The sequence below is a fragment of the Gopherus flavomarginatus genome, chromosome 5, assembly GCF_025201925.1.
Source record: "Gopherus flavomarginatus isolate rGopFla2 chromosome 5, rGopFla2.mat.asm, whole genome shotgun sequence".
Taxonomy (NCBI): Eukaryota; Metazoa; Chordata; order Testudines; family Testudinidae; genus Gopherus; species Gopherus flavomarginatus.
The window spans coordinates 52,474,640-52,488,993 of NC_066621.1; the positions used below are offsets into that span (position 1 = coordinate 52,474,640).

General features: G+C 45.5%; 1 protein-coding gene across 3 annotated transcripts in view; it reads right to left on the reverse strand.

Moving 5' to 3' along the window:
• Window positions 1-11,644, reverse strand: part of CARS1 (cysteinyl-tRNA synthetase 1) — a 49,716-nt gene extending 38,072 nt beyond the window's left edge. Inside the window, exons 1-2 of one of the 3 annotated variants that reach the window (XR_007774501.1) lie at window positions 11,522-11,644; window positions 3,278-3,523 (exon numbers count right to left, since the gene is read on the reverse strand). Coding sequence is in view for 2 of the 3 variants with exons in the window: in XM_050953690.1 (XP_050809647.1) it covers window positions 3,278-3,523; window positions 11,522-11,546 (271 nt within the window). In the remaining variant the exon portion in view is untranslated. The remainder of the gene's footprint in view (window positions 1-3,277; window positions 3,524-11,521) is intronic. The other 2 variants (XM_050953690.1, XM_050953691.1) reach the window with 2 other exon arrangements.
• Between the last annotated feature and the right edge of the window lie 2,710 nt (window positions 11,645-14,354).

The window sequence follows — 14,354 nt, forward strand, 5'->3', positions numbered from 1 at the left end:
ATCTGTTTAAGTGAAGCCTCATGCCAGAAGCACATAACATAGTGCCACTGAAAGTGTACTAATTGGTTGTGGATTTCCAGGTGGAGTTCAAGATGCTTGGTTTCCCCTTTTAACTCCTAAACTCTACAGCACCTAATTATCCAAGGGACCACCTCTTCCACAGTTGTGATCTGCAGAGATACCTAACTTCCCGTGACATAAAGGTGGGGGAAACTGGTGGCAAGGTGCTCTCAACTAGCTAGAGACATAAAGGGTAACACGAAAACATTCTACAAATACATCAGAAGTAAGAGGAAGACCACGGACAGGTAGGCCCACTACTCAATGTGGGGGAAAAACAATAACAGAAAATGTGGAAATGGCAGAGGTGCTTAATGACTTCTTAGTTTCAGTTTTCACCAAGAAGGTTGGTGGTGATTGGACATCTAACATAGTGAATGCCAGTGAAAATGAGCTAGCATTAGAGGCTAAAATAGGGAAAGAAAAAGTTAAAAATAACTTTGACAAGTCAGATGTCTTCAAGCCACCAGGGACTGATAAAATGCATCCTAGAATACTCAAGAAGCTGACTGAGGAGATATCTGAGCCATTAGTGATTATCTTTGAAAAGTCTTGGAAGACTGGAGAGATTTCAGAAGACTGGGAAATGGCAAATATAGTGCCAATATATAAAAAGGGAAATAAGGACAACCCGGGGAATTACAGACCAATCAGCTAAACTTCTGAACCCAGAAAGATCATTGGAGATTTTTAAGAGAAGGTTAGACAAACACCTGTCAGGGATGGTCTAGATCAGGGGTCGGCAACCTTTCAGAAGTGGTGTGCCGAGTCTTCATTTATACACTCCAATTTAAGGTTTCGCGTGCCGGTAATACATTTCAATGTTTTTAGAAGGTCTCTCTCTACAAGTCTATCTATTATATAACTAAACTAGTGTTGTACTGTAAAATAAACAAGGTCTTCAAAATGTTTAAGCAGCTTCATTTAAAATTAAATTAAAATATTGATCTTACGCCACCAGCCCGCTCCACCTGCTAATGGTCTGGGGTTCTGTTCATCTAGGCTGGCAGCGAGCTGAGTGGGGCCTGTGGCTGGGACCCCAGCTGGGAAGGGTCCGGCAGCCAGAACCCCAGACCGGCAGCAGATGGTGCGGGGACCGCAGCCAGGACCCCAGACCGGCAGTGGGCTGAGTGGCTCAGCCCACTGCCGCTCAGGAGTTCCATCCACCGGCTCCTGCCAGTCGGGATCCCGGCTGCCAGACCCACTCAGCCCGCTGCCAGTCTGGGGTTCTGGCCCTGCCCGCATACAGTGAGTACCTACTTTCTCCCTGGTTCTGGCCCATTCTCTTCCTCTCTCTGCACTGAGCTGAGGGTGGGAGTGGACCGAGCACACGCTGGGGGTGAAGGGTCTGGCCAGGAGCTAGAATGAGGGAGGAGGCTCAGGGTTGGGGCAGGAGGTTTGGGTGTGGGGGCACTTACCTGGGCAGCTCCCATTTGGTGTTGGGGTGCAGGTGGTGCAGGTGGGAATGTGAGTGGGGGTGCAGGAGCTCCCATTTGGTGCTCAGGGTGGGGATGAGTGGGGTGCATGGGATGTGGAGGGTGCAAGAGTCAGGGCAGAGGGCTAGGCACATGTGAGGTGGGTGCAGGTGTCAGGGTAGGGGGGCTGGGTATGTGTGGGGGTGCCAGAGTCAGGGCTAGGGTCATGCGGGGGGGGTCAACAGAGGGCTGGGTGGTACAGGGCTCAGGGCAGGGACCTGGGGTGCGTGTGTGTGGGGAGGGGGTTAGGGCTCAGGGCTGAGTGTGTGTGGGGGGAGGGGGTTAGGGCTCAGGACTGGGTGACTGCCTTCCCCCCGAACCCCCAACCCATCCCCGCTTCTGGTCCTGACTACCCCCTCCTGGGATCCCACCCCCTATCTAAGCCTCCTTGCCCCTTGTCCCCTGACTGCCCCCTTAGGACCCTAACCCCTACCTGTCCCCTGACTGCCCCAACTCTTATCCACACCCCCACACCCAGAGAGAACCCCCCGGACTCCCATACCTATCTAACCGCTCCCTGCCCCCTGACAGGACCCCCAGAACTCTGGACCCATATAACACCCCCCTGCTCCCTGCATGCCCAACTCCTCCCCACATCCCTACCTCCAGACAGCCCCCTCGAACTTCCAACCCCCCCAGCTCCTTGTCCCCTGACCATCCACTCCAGAGACCACCCCCACCCTAACTGCCTCCCCAGGACCATCCTTGCTCCCTGTCCCCTGACTTCCCTAACCCCTATTCACCCCTCACCCCCTAACAGACCTTGGGACTCCCATGCCCCATCCAACCCCCCCTGCTCCCTGACTGCCCCCTCCAGAGACTCCTACTCCTAACCGCCCCCCCCGGATCCCATCCAACTCACCCTGCTTCCTGTCCCCTGACTGCTCCCACCCCTTCTCCAACTCTCCCCACCCAGCATCCAGATCCAGACCCCTTCCCATGAGGCTCCCCGCTGATCCGGAGCCCTGCCGCCGTGTGCGCAGCACTCTGAGGGGCAGGGTGGGGCTGCACACGGCAGGGGGCTCCAGAGCAGCAGGCAGCATCTTTCCCTCCCCACGGAGCCAAATGCTGCCCCACGGGAGGGCGCAGCCCCGGCCCCCAGAGTGCTGTGCGCGGCGCATGGCTCATGGGGAAGGCGCAGGAGGGGCTGGCGGCTTGCTGCACTTGGCCCGGCGCTCCAGCCCGGGAGCGCAGACCCCTGCAGCTTGCCATGTCAGCAGGATTTTTAATGGAACACTGAGGTCCCGGCAGGCCCCAGCATGCCATTAAAAATTGGATCGCGTGCCATCGTTGGCACACGTGCCATAGGTTGCCGACCCCTGGTCTAGATAATACTTAGTCCTGCCATGAGTGCAGGGGTCTAGACTAAATGACCTCTTGAGATCCCTTCCAGTCCTATGATTCTAATGCTGGAATTTGCTTTCCCCCTTAGTCTGCCAGAGCCCAGATTTGTCATACTTCTGGACACTCTCCAAAGGCCATCCTTTTCTTCCTTGGGCATTTGAGGATAAGGGGAGATTAAAGGGTTTATTTGTATATTTGCTGGTGGTTTAATTATTAGAGAGTATGCAGCCTGTTGTATGGGATTTAAATATTGTTTTGATACTGTGAAATTTAATATTGTGTAAAATCACCCATTGCATGGGTGGGCAACTGTTGAGGTTCTCTGCAATCAGAATAAATATATAAACAAAATGTCTACTAATCTGTAACTTTCCCACCAAGCCCATGTCACTACTCACTTGTTTGAAGTTTACAAGGTTCAATTTTTTCATTGCTGCCACCATAGATTGCTTCTATGTGCCTGTACCACCGAACAACATGGAAATGCTGGTCCATAGGTGGCATTGAAAACTGTCTGAATACTTCCACATCTGCATGTGAAAATGTGAACCCCTGGATATAACTACGAGTGCTGAGGTACTTGTCCAAAGCCTTCAGCCTGGCTTCCTCTTCACTAATGCTCAGAATGAAACTGTAGTTGGAAGCTGCAAAGACAGAGGCAGAGGACATATGGTCAGAACTAAAGTAAAAAAGGCATATTGTGACCAAAAGTATACCCAAAGCTAGTAGGGAAAATAATATCATTGAAACAACCAGATGTATACTAGAAATTGACAGCAAATTTGAGGGAAAAATATTTTGTCAAATGTAATGAACAACCATAAAAGGCTGTTATAAATGGCCTTTAAAATATATTATATATTATTAGGACTATTGTTTTTCCATGGTAAATTTCAGGGGGAAATCATGGCTCAGAGACAAAGACACAGACCCAGGTCTTTTGCATGAAAACAAAAATACAATTTATAATAGTTATAGAGGATCTTCCATGCCTAGTGGGCTAAATCAGCACTTCACCCTCTTAGTCCACTAAAGCCCTCATCCCACAAAGATTTACACATGAATGATTAACTTTATGCACCATGAGTAGTCATATTAATGTCAATGGAGTTCCTCACAACATATAAAGGTTGTACTTAAATCTATTAAAAGTATACTTAAATCTTTGCAGGACTGAGGCTTATATGTGGGGTCCTAATTTGATGCTCACTTTCCCCTACTTGCTCTGACTGACAAGTGTTTGCAGAATGTTAAATTACAGCCATTGGTGCTACTACCTGAATGTCTCCTGCATCAGTTTCTTTCCTCAAATGTGTATGTAATATGCATTAACAGGACCAGCTACAGCTTTTTTGCCGCCCCAAGAGGTGAAGGGAGGAGGGAGAGGGAAGATAAAGCCGCAGTCGGCGGCACTTCGGTGGCAGCTCTACTGCGCTGCTTCATTCTTTGGCGGCAATTTGGCGGCCAGACCTTCCCTCCAGGAGGGACCATGGGACTCGCTGCCGAATTGCCGAAGAGCTGCCAAAGACCCGGACGTGTTGTCCCTTTTCACTGGCCGCCCCAAGCACCTGCTTCCTTCGCTGGTGCCGGGAGCCAGCCCTGGGCATTAAAATGAACAGGAGTTATATTAATTGACAGAAGAGATGGCAGACTACCCCACATGTACCCCCATTCTTTCCTATGACTTACTCAGCTCATCTTCCATCATGCAAATGTAAAACAGGCTTTGTTTTATACAGTTTATTTTACAAGCACTAAGTAACTTATACTTAGTGCTTGTAAAATAAACTGTATAAAACAAAGGGAGAAGTTTTGAGGTTTGGGAGGGACACTCACAATAAGGTACTGTATAGCAGAGGTTCTCAAACGACAGTGCATGGACCACCAGTGATTCACAAGCTCCACAGACAGTTCCCTCTAAATTGCATGCCTGAGTGGCCGCACACAAGAGAATGAAGGGCCACTCACCTAATTAGTAGAGCCGCGCAGGTGTGGCTCCACTAATTAGGTGCCTGGACCCTGGAGAAGACTCATATGTAAAGTGAGGTGGTGGCCTTGGGGGAAATAGAGGATAGATGGGAGGGGGCAGTGGGGTAAGAAGAGGGGCTGGGGGGAATTTGGGATGTGCAGGGCTGCAGCAGCCAGAGAAAGAAGCAATTTTCCCCAGCTCCAGGGCTGCAGCTGCCAGGGAGAGATGGCCCTCCTTCCCAGCCTCAGTTCTGTGGCTGCTATGGCAGGGGAGAGACCCCCCCAGCCCTCCTTCCCAGCTCCAGCATAGGAGCTGCTGAGGTGAAGGAGAGAGGGCACATCCATCGCATTAGAAAGGGAAGACTACTGATATTAAAATACGACTTGTGTGCTTTTGTTTGTAGAACAAAAAAAATTTATCATTAAGTTATTTTTATATAGTGCTTTTATCCAAAGCGCTTTACAATAGCAAGCTAATCGTACAAACCACACTTGGAAAGATCATTAAATGGTTCGCTGAGACCTTCAGCAATTTTCAAGTGGTCCATGAAAAAAAAAAAAAAAGTTTGAGAACCACTGCTGTATAGAAAGCATTGTGATTTGCTCTCAGTGACATTTACAAAATCTGTGCTAGCACTCACATTAGTACACACAGCCCTAAATCTTGCCCTAACCATTTAGACTTTGTAGTGCTTTCCATGTTCAAAACACTGTACGAATATTAATGAACTGTCTCGTGAGGTATGTAAGTGAAAAGGAAAAATCAATACGTACTCGGGATCATACAATGAGTTGGTGTCAGTGCCAGGATTGGAACACATGAGTTCCTATCTCCAAATCCCATATTCCAGGCCACTAAACCAATTTCTTTACTTCTATGACAGTATGGTAATCTTGTTCTACAAGGGAAGTTTCCATATAGCTTCTGTAGCACTAAGCTTATTGCCACAGCACAGCTTTTGAAGGGAAAAGCAATAGTTACAAGTGGGTATAGGAACTCTGGAGGGGTGTGTGTGTTTGGCGGGGGGGGGGGGGGGCGGGAGGGGATTCTTCCAGATGTGTGTAAGTATTATCAGCTGAGACTGAGATTTTGCGTGTGGCCCATTTCCTACGGGGAATGAAATAATTGTTTCACTTTAATGGAATATTTCAGCTGCTCATTTGGTCCCTGCGAATGACTGGAAGCAATGCAGAACAGTGGCAATTAGCGTTATAAAACAAAGAGGAAAATATTAGTCAATTACACTTCTAAAACCATATCTAATACTGCATGTACTGTCTATCTACAACAAGCAATCTTTCGAGAAGACAGTAATATAGAGGAATGATGTATAAATGCTAGTGAGATAACAAGTGTATTTGACCCTTTAAAATATACACAGGATTTAATGCCAGATGTTTAAAGTTTAGTGCAATGAACAGAACCGGTGACAGAAAAATCACAGTCACAACAGTTGCTTTGCATACCTCACACACACACACACACACACACTTCAAAGAGTCAGCTCAATGCATTAAAAAAAATCGTTCTCCAATTTAAGTCAATGCAGTATTATCCATAGTGGATAAGTAGTAAAAAGAAAAATGGATATGTGTAGTTTTAACTAGACAATATGTGCAATCTTATAAATGGGATTAAGATTGGCCAATAAACTTAATTTCTCTCTAAATGGTTCATGTTTGTAAATATTGGAATATTTATTCTTATCTCTAGTAGATGCTTACAAAATGAAACATTCATTAATGTAAGATGGTAACTGGTCAATCTATTTGAAATCTGAATTGCAAGATGAGCTCCATGATATATTTATTGTATGTATGAAAGATCAGGAAAACAACACACTCCTTAGGAGAAAGATTCATATCATAATACATAAGTTTCAAAAAACCTCTTAAGTTATTGCAAAGGAGGTAGCACTCTTTTTGACAAGTATTATTGCAGGTATGAACTTTAAGTAATTTAAGGAGACTTGGTAAGTCTGAGTAATGATCTTTTTCCTCCACACCCTGAAACTATTTGGAAAGGGAAGTTGTATAGTATCCTGTGTCTTCTGTTTACACAAACACATCAACTAACTGAGAGATACAAAAGCACATGCATCCTTCCGAACGCAAGGGATTCTAGATGGCTTAGGGGATTGCTAATAAGTTACAGTATTTTACTGTTAGGTTACTGTCTCAAATTCAGCCAAAATTCAACAGTCATTACAATCTAATGATTGTTTGCTGACATATAAAATATACTGGTCTCTGTCCGGTTCATCCTGGTGGTTAACAGCTATACCAGAAGTCACCTCCACATTTACTATTCTTGGTGGCAGTCCCAAGTACAAGTGAATTAACACAAAGAATAAAACATCCCTCTCTCAAACTTAGATGTGATCCTTCCAGAACAAGGTTGAAGCATATTAGTGGGGCAGAATGGGAATAATTGCCCTGCTAGGTTTCATGCCATATCTTTAGTACAGATAGAACACTTCAGATTGCAGTGATCAGAACTTTTCAAGCAAAAAAACCAAAACAAACCACCACACCCATTTAAAGGCTGAACTACTTGTTTAATTTAAAAAAAAAAAAAAAATCAGTGTACCAAGTTCAAATTTGATTTACACCACAATGAAAAAAGCCCACCATCCTATTCCCCAATGTCCATATTGGAAAAAAAAATCAAATAATCTATTAAAATTCAGCACGATAGGCAGCTTCTTCTCTACAGAAGAACAAGAATGCTGCAGAAGCACTGAACACAGGATTAAAACTCATCTGATTGGAATGATCCATTAGCAATTATTAAGTCACCCAATGGCAGCTCTCTCTTTTTAAATATATACTTTGAACATCAGTAGTTTAGACAACATAACTTTTTACAAATTCTTATTTTTCTAACTATTAATATGTAGCAAATTTGAAGTTTCCCTCATGTTAAAAAGTTTAGCACCACTTAGCTACTCTGCAGAGACTAACAAAGCGCTACTTTTTGGTATGCTAATTAATATAGTTGTATGAACCCTCCATGTGATATAATTGTCAATGTGTTCTACTTTCCATATATGGAAAATTATGCCACCTAATGCTATATGACATTGTGACCTTGTATGGAATGTTGAAATAAGACACAAAGCCGATGACTAAGATATATTAGTTTCTACATACTATTTACATGAAAGATTAAAAACAACTACCTTGAGATCTTGTTATGCAATTCAGTAGTTAGATAGCTTTACTTAAATGATACCAGTGTCATCAGTTTCTCAGTTTTGTAAGACAAGAATCCCACAAAGTGTATTTTCTCTCTCTAAGGCCTTTCTGCTGTCAAAAGCATTGTCAGTACAGCAGGGACAGAAAGGACATTAGAGAGGAAAAGAGTACCCATCCACAAATATATGGGGATCTCTTACTTCAGTGGAATACCAGCTATTTTGGGCTCAGCACATTCAATGGAGTTCCTCTATCATTGTCAGTGATTTGTACAAGTCAATAGACACAGTTCGAGAATCTCTGCTACAGACAAGGTTGCTGTCTGCAAAAGCATTGGCAATAGGAAATGATTACAAATATTCAGACAGATTCATAAAACTCTTATTTTATATACAGTAAAAGACACTTTAAAGGTCTGGTTCTCTTCTGCATTCTTTAGGGTGACTGGCACTTTAAAAATAGTATTTGTAAAAGTATAATTTGCTGTATTACTAACACCACTTCAGATTACTTGTTCACCATGTCTGCTGCTTGTTTACATTTTGCATTTTACTCATCTTGGTCACTGAAAAAATTACAGGAGCCTTGCAAAAGTGCTGCTCGTCGGAGGCAAGTCATTTCCCCCTCTTCCCTCCCATTATCCTCAGCCATATGGTAAAGGTGAACGAGTAGACTGTGTGTCTGGCTTACTACATTTTCATAACAATTTTGCAACTGCTGGATTAAAGAATGTACACAAATAGAATGGAGGGTATAGAAATTCATTCAGACAAACAGACAATATTTCAATGTAAATGATGTATATTGGGGGCATAAACTTTTTTCTGGCAATATGGATTGTAAGATGGAAGGCTCAAAAAAGCAGGAGCTAATGTAGTCAGTTTCATTTTTGTTTTTTAGTCAGTTTCACTTTCCAATTCTCATGAACTAATACAAAGGTTACCTCTAAACTGCACACCACTTACAGTAGCCTGTAGGATATGTACAGTTATATGTCACAGTGAAAAGCAGACCGCAAACACACTGCGGTGTGTAGTTACATGCATTGATGAAAGGCTCTGGCAGAGGGGAGGCTGTGGAGTAAGTCTCCAGCAGCTCCCTCACTCTATGCACCTTTCCCTGTGGTGGGAAAAGTCACTAGCAGCTTTCTGTAGCAGAAAAGGGCTCTAGCAGTGGGAAGGCAGAGGAACACTACACCACTAAAAATAGGCCCATAGATAGAGAGGCACTGCTTGGGCTGTAGAGAGTCATGTAGGGATACAGCTGAGTACATACCCACAGGGCTCAGGCATTTGCCTAAGCAGTGCCTCACCATCTACACTGCTATTTATACTCGTGCTAGGTTGGCAAGTAGGGTATGTTTTCTAGACACCACCAAAAGGCATGTGCAGCATAGACTTACCTGAACTTACAGTACTTTGGTGGAACACTGGAGAATACTTAAATTCAAAACAAAAATTCATGAAAAAATGTTTAATAATATTAGACTATGCAAATATATATTCTGAAGTAAACAAAACTTAAATTTTAAAGAACTCAACAGTGGACTTTTAAGCAATAAGTAATTCTGGTAGACCTTATAATAAACTGAAACAAAAGTTTTCAAGAAAGCTCATGCCTTGATATTTCAATTCTTCTTTTTTTAAGCTATTGAAAATAAATCAGAAAAAGAAGAGGCCTACTGGCAGCCACTTGGTACATATGAGAATATTATTCTTACTTGTAAAACAGAACTACTGGCAATATTTTCACTAAGTGTGCAGAGGCCATCACTTTGTTTTATGTTTGTACAGTGCCTTGCACAATGGGGCTGCACTACAATATACATAGTAAATAAAACTTAAAAGCACAAAACTCTGAATTGTTCTGCTAAAATAAACCCTGCTTTAAAAAAAAAAAAAACAAAACTTGGTGTTTTCAGAAGGACACCAGATGCTCCCCAGATAGAACACCTTCTATTACTCCAAGAGAACCTGAGCTGCTGCTCCCATATAAATTAGCAACGTCCTGTATATCCATGCTCCATATTTAAGCATAGGCAATCCTACTAAGCAAGACTTTTTGGTAATGTTGGCTGAAAACAAATTCTTCTTACAAAACCAAACATTTTTATTTAAAACCTTCTCTTGGAGAGGAGGCTTCCTGAAAAGTAAGGGGCACAAAAAGTACCACAATATAGCTCACATAGGGAGAGTGTCGGAGATACTCTGTAGAGCAGGTCTTATGTAAGGGATCTGGAATGCAGACTGTCACTCCTTCGCTTTTAAACACAATCATGTGTGCCAAGTTTATGCCTCGAACCAAACCCCATATTGCACTGATTCTTATAACCTGTAAAGCCCATCATTAGAAGAGTCTGTCCTATTGACATACAGTAGTATGATGAATGAACAAGAAAGAACGCAACTTTAGGAGACAAAGGAGAAGGGACAAGTTGGGAACGTAAGGATATTTAACCTATATGACAGGGTTTCCCAGCCACTTACATATCAGTAATGGTACTTCAAGCTTGTATTGTTGGTATCCCAAGTTTTGCCTTGTACTGTAATAAGTCGTCTCACTGTGCTACCACTAACCCAACATACTTGCCCCTGAAGCTTAGGATCCATATGACTTGATACACGATAGCACCTTCTCTAACCTTCCAAGGATCAATTTCAAAGGCACAAACAACAGCGAGGCACCTAGGGTAGTTAGGTAACTAAATGCCATTTGAGCCTTTGAAAGCTGTATCTTTAAATCCAGTATCTTTACACTTCTCAGTCCCAACAACTGACAAGACTTTGTATCTTACTACTGCTGATTTATATAGCAGGAAGATACCCGAGTGACCTTCACAAGAGCTAAACTAGGTCTCAGAGATCCTGAAACAGCACACAATTCATACTGCCCCTTCCTGACATATTAGGAGAAAAATAAACATCTGACGTCACAAACCACGGCTAGAACACCTGCCACGGTCCTGGCCTTTGTAGGCTCACCCCAGTTTATAACAGGGTATTCCAGGTACTGCAGAAGCAGGGTGACATCCCAGCACAGCAACGTTTTGATTCGGGGCGAGGAGAACACAGAGATGCCACGGCACAATAGGGCAAAGTTACGCCTCGGGATGACCCAGAGCCGGGCACTGGTGGCACATCATGACACCCTGCTGCACCAGGAAGCTGTGACATCATGAGTCACAGTGACAGCAGGTGGCGGTGACATCATTGCACCCGGCTATAGGTCCAATGACATCACGGCACGTTGCAACAGCAGGGCACTATGACATCACTGTGCAGCCCCAGCACCGGGCGGCGAGGGACGCCGGGACACACGGCTCTGGCAGGGCACCAGGCGCCAGGACGCGGTGACCTGTTGCCATGGCACGACGCACCTGCCCGACGGGACACCGAGACACGACACCCCCCTCTGGCCTGCACCTGGAGCGGCCTTAAAGGGGCCGCACCCGCCCGAGCCCGGGACCCGGCACTTACTGGGCTCCCCGCCGGCTGCCGCCATCCTGCTCCCTCCTCCTACTTCGCTATGCCGCGTCTAGCCGACTCCTCTCACAGGCTGATGCAAGATCGCGTGCGGTCGGAAAACCATCGCTCCGCCTCTCTACGCCACTTCCGGTGACCGCAGGGTAACCGGGCAACAGGGAGAACGCGCCTCCGAAGCCGCCTGAGTCACGTGACGGCACTAGAGATTAGTGCGCGTGCGCGAATGGTAGTGACCTTTTCTGTCTCCTGGCCGGCTGCTGTCCCCCCTTCTCGGGCGGGGCTTGCGAGCTCCTTCCCTTCCTGGCCCAGCACTGGGAGGCGGGGCTTGTGGGGCTCCTCCCCCTCCCTCTGCTTCGTCCCTGCAAAGAGGGGGAGGGGCTGGCAAAGGTTACCCTGCTCCCAAGTCCCTGCAAGTGGTTCCCCGCCCCACTGAGCTAATGGGGGAGGGACCTGCACACACCCTGGGCCAGGAGGCAATGCTCTCTGCAGGGTGGGTAGTGCTGCCACCCCCTGGCATGCTGAACACCATGAGTCAGACCCCCTCCTGTGAAACACAGATGGGATGTGGGGTAATGGGAGCCTATATAAGAAAAAGACCCGAAAATCAGGACTGTCCCTATAAAATTGGGACATCTGGTCACCCTACCCTCTCCTCAGCCCCCAAACCTTGGTATTGGCATAAAATAATGAGTTGTAAATAATAAATCGTGGGTTCCCTATATTTGCCTTCTGGCTGCTGAGCCTTAAGGCACCCTCAGGTCACACGTGCAAGGCAGCTTCTCTCCGCAACCACAAAAGCTAGAAACGTGCATGTATTTTAAAATGGAAGGTGGGAGTCTCTCTGAATCAGAAGACTCTAGGAGCGGAGGTTTTAAGAAAAACATCAACTATCATCAGAGTTGGGATAAAATCACACAAGAGTTGGCACCACAGAGAATTCTAGTTTTTATTCATTTAATTTACTCGTGCCATCATGGTTGCTATAATAATGACACAGTTGCCATAAGGAGCTTTAAGAGCACATAGAGACTGAATTGTAGAAAGCATTTGGCTGACTCTAGATAGTTTGTGCACAAAAGAGCACTGTGGTAGGCAGCCCTAGCACTGCAGGAATACTTCAATTCTGCAGATCCTGCTGAAAGCCTGGGTTCATATTACATAGCTGCAAATTAATACAGCTAGAAGTCAAATGGATAGATGCACCATAATTAAAATACAGAGGAGTTAGATGCAGTGCAGCATGTTCCGCTGCACTCAGAAGGCTCCAGCCTGCCAGGGTCATTGCTAGCAAGATAGGGACTACTCTGTTCTAGAATGACAGCTTCCCTGTTCTTCTGTGAAAAGTTAAATACAAACCTGGATTTGAATGTAAGCAGAGTCAGGATGAGCTCAACCCTGACATCTGGTGGTGAATTATGGGGCGTGTGGAAAGAATTTCAGGGAGTGTGGAAAGGAATTTCAGGTATTTGCATTGGCTCACCCACCTCACCTAGCATAGCCCACGGCAGCCTGGGATGGTTATTTCGACAGCTCTGGGATCCCCAATTTCTTTGTTATTGAGGCAGGAAGAATAAAGTGTTGTCACCCTGATTATGTGAATGAGGAACTATGAGACTGCTTTGTGACAGAAATGACTCAACCTCAGTTAAGTAGTACTTGCTAGACAAAGGACATGGGTTCCAAAGCCCAGTGAATTAAGAGAGGTTGGGGACTGGTGTGTGTACTTGATGGTATGGGCCCCTTTTGAGGGCCTAGAACACCAATTGCATCTTCTCCTCTCTCTACTGTTAAAGAGTAGAGCTAATTTTGATTCTATTAGGAGTCCATCTAAAGCTGCTGAACTGAATTCATGTTGGGCCAATGGTGCACCAGCACTGGGGCTCCCCTACTACAAGCTGAAATTGCTGAGTACTGTGTTAACTAGTGGGGGAGCCTGAAGACCTATCACTAAGCAGCTGGCAGAGCGGAGCAGCTTGCAGCATGTTAGAGCAGCCCATGGAACGTGGAGTAGAGTAGTTTGCAGGGACAGCTGGAGTGACTCATGGGCTGGCTGGATGAGTGACACAGCTGCTGTAGTGGAGCTGGTCGTGGTGAAGGCTGCAGCAGAACTCCATGGAGAGGTGGAGCAGTTGGCCTTGGACCACATAAGGTTCTCCTTACTGCCCTGTGTAGGCACCCCCCCTCCATTTCCACCCAGGCTGAGGGGGGGTAAAACTCTGCAGATAAACTTTTGAACACTGGGGTGGCACTGACCAGAGACTTTTGGGTTGTTGGACTTTGGGGTGATTAGTCTTAAGACCCTAAGGGGGAAAGGACATTGCCAAATGTACTTGGAGGTGGGTTTTTTGCTTATGGTTTGTTATAATCCTGTTTGTGGTAGCAGCAAAGAATCCTGTGGCACCTTATAGACTAACAGACGTTTTGGAGCATGAGCTTTCGTGGGTGAATACCCACTTCCTCAGATTCATAGGATTCTTTGCTGCTTTTACAGATCCAGACTAACACGACTACCCCTCTGATACCTGTTTGTGGTGTTTCTCCAATGTGATGCCACATTGTTTCCCTCCTTTATTAAAAGGATTTTGCTACACTCAGATTCCGTGCTTGTGAGAGGGGAAGTATTGCCTCCTAGAGGCGCCTGAGGGGATGGTGTGTAAGTGTCCCAGGTCACTGGGTGGGGGCTCAAGCCGGTTATGCATTGTGTTATTGAAATGGAACCCCTGCATACTGAACCCAGGCCTTGCTGCTGCCAACTCAGAGGGGCAGAAGGGTTACATGAATAATCTACTCTCTTCTTCCAGCGCATCAAGAAAACATGCACAAGGAA